Genomic DNA, 7,485 nt, shown 5'->3' with positions numbered 1-7,485 from the left:
TACATAAGTAGTAGTAAAACATGCTAGATTATTTGTAAAGGTTAGAAAAATATCACCATCCAAAGTGGAGAATAATAAAAGCTTGAGGTGTTCTTATCTACATTTCACCAGGTACTAAAAGAATTGGAACAGAGACAAAAACAAAAATCTGAAATTGTACAAAATTATTCTGATGAAAATATGTCTTAAATATAAACACAAGAAAGTAGTCTATGATACTTGACAGTAATTTTAAAGGCTTTGCTCATGAAACTAATTGATTCAGATCTATAAATACTGACAGGAACTATAGGCAGATTTATTTAAGATACTATTTTTCAAATTAATTCATAGCATCTGTGTTATATCATACTAAGTGCTGTTTTAACTATATTTAATATAAAAATAAATAGGGTGCCCCCAGTGCCTCCACCCCCGCAGTAGAGGTTCTTCCCGTGTGATCCAGGACGGGGAAGATCCTGCTGTGCCGGGTTGAAGTATTTTATTTTGCAAAGAGTGCTAAAATAGCTGGAATTTCTTCAGAGACCATATCAGTGCCACAAGAAATAAAAGTATTGCAACTGGGAAATGAAATAGATTCAAGGTATTCTGGGTTTACAGGTTTACAGTTGCAGGCAATTAAGAGTTGGGTTAACTTCAATTAGTCACTGTATTAGCTGATGTCAAAAAACAGGTGATACTTGCTGTTCCTCGAGAATATGTCGAGCTTGGAGATCAACCCCTCTTGCTTCAAACAGGAAACGAAATTTCCATTATCCCCCCAACTAGTGGAGGATAGTAGTGCTTTTGAGCCACTTGGGAAAGTTGTGAATGAAGCTGAAGAGAAATCTAAAGATATAGTAAAATTCACTACTAAGAAACTTCCAGTAGATGACGTCTCAAAACTGGTGATTTCTCCACTCTGTGGTCCTAGATCCCTATTTGTAGGGACTACAGGAAATAAATTTGAAGGGAAAAAAGTCATTAGCCTCAAATATGAAGCATATCTACCAATGGCAGACAATGAAATCAGAAATTTTTGTAGTAACATGAGGCAGAAACGGCAGGTCACACTCATAGCAATGTTCCACAGACTGGGCTTAGTTCCAGTGTCAGAAGCAAGTTTAATCATTGCTTTGTCCTCAGTACACAGAGGAAGCAAGTTTAATCATTGCTTTGTCCTCAGTACACAGAGAGCCTCAAAGCTGACAGCTATGCCATAGATACTTTAAAGGCGAAGGTACCCATATGGAGAAAGAAAATGTATGAAGAATCATCATCATCTCGGGAAAGAAACAAAGAGTGGTTTGGGCAACCAAAACTAACATTTTAATCTGGTAAACTTTTATTTTGGATCATATTTTGATTCCCCCCTCCCCCCTATTTAGGGTGGTTTATTGAAACACTAATAGTATAAAAACAAAAGAGAGAAAAATAGTGGGTGTTGAGCCACAGGGCTCACACAGGAACCACAGGTGGAGGAAAAGCTTGAGGGTAAGACATGAAGAGTAACTTAAATGTAAGGGAGGAGGCCTGTGTAGAAGGTACTATTCCGTGATTAAGTTCTGATTGAAACTTGACTCACCCTAAAGTGAAGCTCATTCCTCATCGACTTGGTCTCAGAAAGGGCCTGCAGCCCCCTCCCCCTCACCTCTGTTCCGGTGATGTGGTTGTTTTCAGGGACACATTAGGGTATGTTGGCAAAATTCAAGGTATAAAAAGTCATTATCCGATAGTCTTGATATATTTTTAGAATTTATGTATTTAAAAAATTAAATACAGTTTAAAAAGTAAAATTAAATAAAATAGTTTATCGTTGTTATCATGTTATAAGGCAGTAAGACTGATTTTGTTCTGAGTTTTTTTTTTTTCCAAGTAGAAAAGTGAACCACTAGATGGTGCAATCATCATTAAAAAGAAAGTAATGACATTAAGACTAATTTTATATAAAAGCTCCTCAGAAGTATTTTAATGCTAGTGAACTTTTTTTTTTACAAAAGTTTATTTTTACATAATTTTGTACATTTTTTTTTCCATCTCAATTGTAATCCCCGCGGGTTTCCCATCACCAAGTCACCGTGTGCCATCACCATAAGCTAGTGAACTTTTTATAAATTGGCCAGACTGTTTTTTATATAAAAGATCTTTACATTGCTATGCTTGCATTAATCTTCAATCATAAAAATCATGCAATTTTGTAGTAATGTGTATTTTGGTTTTGTCCATTTTGAAGACCATTATATAAATTTCCAAATTTTGCCTATCAACTCAGATGCAATAAGCAAGCAAATTTTCTTTCATTATGATTTACCTAAATACCAAATTTAATGAAATGACAATATCTTTACTCTTTCTTGTACCTTTTTCAAATTTCTCCTACAAAGTCTAACGTGCCTTAGTAAACGTGCATCAGTGATGCTAATTATTTTTTTTTATCCCCGCATGCCTCTAGCCTCCCTCAGCTAGGGCCAGGCTCTCTCCTTCCACCTCTAGGGCCCATCGATATAGCCCAGGTTATATAATGCTTTGTGCACAGTGCATACTAACAAAATGTATATTTATAAAATAAATTTTGGTGAAGCATAAATTCGATCAAACTTCTAAATATTAAAGAAAATATAAGATTTTGAAATGAATATGGCTTTATAAACATATGCAGGCTGGACTATGTTCCAAAGCCCAAAACTCATGATGATATTTGAATTTCTCCTAAGGAAATATCACACAAAGATTTAGCTACAAGATTTTTTTTATCACGGTATTATTTGTGGAAATTAAAAGTGAAAAACATGACATTTCATAAGAAAACATAAGATTAAGTATATTTCACCAGCTTGGTGAAGTATATTCCACCTTTAAATGTATTATGGTAGAGAAGTAACAAATACAGAGAGAGGTTTTTAAAGTATTATGTCTTAATTTTGTAAATTATTATAGAGAGTTCTATTTGTACAACTATTGGGGATATATGTCCTACACAATCTTCCCCAATGAAAATATGCAAATCTGAATAAAAACTGAAATGTGTACTTTGAGAGCAGTGCACCTTAAGCGAAAACAATATATTATAGAAACAAGTGAAATGAAAGCAAGACTCTAGAAAGCTAGTATCAGAGTTAAATTTTGCCCGTTATCCCTGTAAAACCTGCAGACTGGGAACTGCAGGTTTTTTGACAGGAACTTTGCAGGAACTTTGACAACTGCAGGGTGGCAATGAGCCTACCTTAAAGGCCAGGACTGCCTAAGGGGGCCTTAGTAGAAGATTTCTCACAGTTCTTAGTTCCTTACAACTACACTCTGTAAGAATAAATGAAAAATAAACCATTTTACACAAGGAGAAAGTAAGGAATTTTGCCTGTGGTGAACTTGAAGGTAGCGGAAGGGAAATATAAAGGAGCAATGGGCTAATAGCCAAGACCCCTGGACAGAAGAAATAAGACAGACATCTGGGAATACTGTTACGCTGGAGAAAGTAGGACAGTGGGATATCAGCACAAGGTTACAGCAAAAGATTAACAGAACAGAATGGAGGTGCAGGACCACGTATCAATGGACATAGCTCATTAGTGGAAAAGAATGTGTTATTCATTGGTTTTAACATTGTAAACTGTAATTGTATCTCTACCTCATATCAAACACATGAAATAATCTTTTTTTAACCCCAGAACAATGATTTCTTAAGTTACAAATATTCAAACTATAAATTACTGAAATTTTAACATAAAAAGAAATCACCTTTTACTAAGGTTTAGATCAATGACAATTGACCCAACAGTACACACATCAAATGGCTGATCCCAAAGTTTATCGTGAGTCAAAGGGATTATATATAGTATCACATATTTACATAAAGTTTGAAATCTTCAAAACTAAAATTCATTTTTAAAAATCAGAGAATGCTCATCTCAAATTTAAGGAATGAAACCAGCTCCCTAAGAGAGGTGGAGGGTGGCCAGGGGGTGGGAACACATGTCACCTTGAAGTTCCTATAACTCTGCTTCTTCAGGGGGTGGGCTCAAAGATTTTAATTTTATCATTAATCACCACCTTGTACATACAGAAGCTATGGATGCTTTTCTGTATAGGATGCTTTCAAATAAAAAAGATATAAAACACTGTAATATTTTTTAAAGATTTATTTTATTTATGTATACAGAACTGGGATTCAGGCCAGAGGTGCAGGAGTGGTGAGAAGATTCACCAGAGACAGAATGGGGAGCAAGAACAGGCAGATAGAGGAAATACACTGCTGAGAATAGCCTGTGGTTCAGGAGAGGTGTGCTACGCCATGTGGATCACCTCTAGGGTAAGGAATCAAACTCGTGCTGCAGTGGCTGCAATAACTTCATAGTGCTGTGCTTTAACCAGTTGTGTCACCAATACTATGTAATTTTGTGTGTGTGCATTTTTCCATCCTATATAATTTTTAATGTTAAAATGTGTTTAGAGGAAATGGAAGCATCTATACTAAATTCTTAAAATAGTCAACTTCACCATGATCAGAGGCTATAAGTGATTTTCATTGTCTTCTTTTTAGTTTCATTTCAATTAATTGAAATTTAGTTTGTGCCTATTGTTTCCATAAAATTATAAAGACTGTTAATGATAACTACAGGAAGAGTGTTCATTGTTCTTACCTCTTCCTCCAGTGGCATATTTTGTATCATGCAGATTGAGTCATCTGCAGGATGTGAGCTACTGTTATTCCTCAGAATCTGTGAATGTTCTTTCAGTCAAAATAATAATAAAGATATTTGTTTTCTTTCTGCTTTATCTTGAGAAATTATACTGTTGGTTTTTCCAACAACCCTGCAGTGCTAGTAATGACATCTAAATCCACATTTTACAAGAAATTAAAAACCACAAATTGAAAACAAGTAACATATCAAGGACATATCCATAAAGTAAATTTACTTCTGTTTCTCACTCTTTTTAAACCTACTTAGGAAAAGTCATCATTTTCTTGGCTCTGCATTAAAACATGAAGCAGTCTGTTGAATTTTCTGTGGCTTTTTGACTAACAGACATTAAACCAACAAATTCTTCCTTCAATTCATTAATTCAAAGGATCTACTTTAAAATAGTAACTACTGCCCTCCACCAGTCAGTTGTCCTAAAAGCCAGCCTGGGCCTCCACACACGGGAATTCACAGAAGGAGCGATCTGCTTCTGCGGTCTTGTGGTGGTTTCTGATGCTGTGCCCCACGCCACATCCTGGAATGGGCTTCCTCAGTTACTGCTGTCTGATCACTGAGTGTTCTTGAGGACTGGAAAGATTTAAAGTAACCCTTTCTCTCACAGACTGTCAGTGTAGAATTGCTAGACTAAGAGGGAGGGGGAAATACAGGTCCCCGAGATAAATCTGAATTCCAGGTAAACCAAATTAATTTTTTACTATAATTGAAATCTGTTTTTGAAATGCAAATATTGCTTGGGCTGTATTTATACTAAATAATTATTCATGATTTATCTGATTATATTTAATGAAGTGTCCTGCATTTTATCTGGCAAGTCTGCTTTTAGTGGGTTCATCAGAGACTGCCCTGCTGCCCTCCTCCCAAGCAAACTCTAAAACCAGACGAGATCTGTCTTTGAGCTGTGCATTTCCCATTACCCCTCAGCATCAACCTTAGTCATAAACTTAATTCCTCTTACTGCCTAGGTTTCCTTGTTACCAGCAATGGGGTCTCTACCCAGATCAAGACAATCTGAATAAGTCAGATTGTCATAGCAAGTATTTGAGAAATCAGCTTAATTTGCCAATCAGTTGGCAAGGAGGTAGGTGATAAATTTGAATCAACATCTCTGATTAAAAAATTATTTCACGTAGCAGAACCCCTTCCTGTTCTATCCGTGTTGCCACAAATGGCATGAGTTTGCCTTTTTTGATCGTTGAGGGGAGAAATCAAATACTGTCCAAAAATTAACAACAAAGAAAAAGAAAGGAAGTTAGGTTATAGAGACCTTAGTAACCAGAGTTGAGGATAAAGGAGTTAAATTTTATTGGCTGGAAAGCAGGTCAAGGGCCAAGAAATGTGGACTTGGCTGGAGTTCAAAGGCTAGTCACAGGGCACTGGGCACATGAAGATGAAGAGACTTTTCTTCAGATAACTAGAGCTCAGAATTTCTATTGTTGCACCTCCTCTCTGTGTTCTCCGTCTCCAGCCTTGGAATTTAGTTCAGAGATGTTTGCTTCTACCTGCTCAGGTTGTGTCAGATCAGGTCTGGATTTCCCCTGTCTTTAAATACAAGTTTCAAAGGGAAATTTTTAGATAAGGCTTTTTTACCTTCCTTTCTTGCTTTCAGGCCTGAGACCAATTCATCATTTAGTTTCAGTTTCATCTTCAGTTTCAGGACACCTTCCTGGTATGATCAAGACCTTTTATATGCCCCTAAGTCAGAGAGCCACAACCTTCCCCGGGGGTTCACTACCATTTGACTCGCCCCTGAAAGGGTTGTGGTTCACCTTTGGCACAGGAGCTGGGCCTGTGTTCATCTGTGTCAGGGAATGCATGTTAAGTTGAATTTCCTTTTTCTAGGCATGAGGCTAGGACATGCAAACTTGTTCTTCCCTCCTTCCTTTTAGTGGTGGTGTAGGGTTTGGGGAGGGACTCCTGTGTTAGACAAAGAAAGTGATTCTCATAAATCTCCTTTCAATTTTCACAGGCTGAACATTTTTGAATTCTTGATGCAAAATTCAGTAATCTCATAATCTGTTAGTAACTCTTTCCTTTAACATTGGATCTTGATGGCTTGACTAATTCATTTTTTTAATTGAAGCATTAATTTTAATCCAAGTAACCACTCCCAATATTGATGGAAATTTATGTCTCCCTGTTGATCATTTGTTATTGTTATTCAAATAAATTTGTGACTATTATGAAAGTATATTTCCTTTTGGTATCCTTGGCAAAAATGTCCAAGAAGCACTGGCTTAAGATAGCCCTATATATTGGGCTTCCCTAGTGGTGCAGAGGTTCAATTCTTAGCACTATGAATTTATTGCCAGCCTCTTGGGCTTGAGTTCCATCCATGACCACGGAAGTGACTCACATAGTGAAGCAGACCTCTCCTGTCTCACTTGCTGCTCCCTTCAGCAGTGAATCTCAGTAGATCCACTTATTCTTCTCAAGTGCTTTACTCATGCCGTCATCTTTCCTACAGCTGTGACTGTCCCATTGAGTGGAAAGGAGAGTACTGCAGTATCCATTTGCGATCTCAAAAATGGGCCTCCACACCACTGTAGCAAGGGGGCAACTGTACCCCTTGTCTCATGGACACACGTGACTCCCTGGGGGCCCTTGCACTCCGCTGTGCACAAGGTGAGGCAGGAGTTCGACTGCACTGACCACAAACAGGGCTAAGTCAGCTTCCTTTGGGGAAAGTAAAATGAAATATACACAATAATAAAAATAGCCCATTCTCGGGATCAAAAACGGGGGGGGGGAAGGGAGGGAAATGCACGGGACTATGGTGGTGGCACAGGGGTGATTTGGTGATGGGAAA

The 7,485-nt window shown here is 37.4% G+C and overlaps 1 protein-coding gene across 1 annotated transcript; it reads left to right on the top strand.

Moving 5' to 3' along the window:
* Window positions 1-698: 698 nt before the first annotated feature.
* LOC101635123 (molybdopterin synthase catalytic subunit-like) lies at window positions 699-6,503 on the top strand. The gene is made up of 4 exons (XM_004674039.1): window positions 699-1,141; window positions 1,177-1,284; window positions 5,642-5,757; window positions 6,286-6,503. The coding sequence occupies exons 1-4, from the start codon at window positions 699-701 to the stop codon at window positions 6,501-6,503; spliced, it is 885 nt and encodes a 294-aa protein (XP_004674096.1).
* Window positions 6,504-7,485: the final 982 nt, after the last annotated feature.

Source organism: Condylura cristata, unplaced genomic scaffold, assembly GCF_000260355.1.
Source record: "Condylura cristata isolate star-nosed mole 26May11 unplaced genomic scaffold, ConCri1.0 scaffold00001, whole genome shotgun sequence".
In the NCBI taxonomy this organism is placed as follows: domain Eukaryota; kingdom Metazoa; phylum Chordata; class Mammalia; order Eulipotyphla; family Talpidae; genus Condylura; species Condylura cristata.
Note: the sequence above shows the minus strand (reverse complement) of the source record. Positions and strands in the feature narration are given on the sequence as shown.

What these genes read in the sequence shown, in the direction of transcription:
- LOC101635123 (XM_004674039.1), top strand. Translation starts at nt 699, where the DNA reads ATGTCGAGCTTGGAGATCAACCCCTCTTGCTTCAAACAGGAAACGAAA. An exon ending in TCAGTACACAGAGGAAGCAA is followed by an intron (nt 1,142 to 1,176) that starts GTTTAATCATTG and finishes GTACACAGAGAG; the next exon opens with CCTCAAAGCTGACAGCTATG. An exon ending in CGGGAAAGAAACAAAGAGTG is followed by an intron (nt 1,285 to 5,641) that starts GTTTGGGCAACC and finishes CTTACTGCCTAG; the next exon opens with GTTTCCTTGTTACCAGCAAT.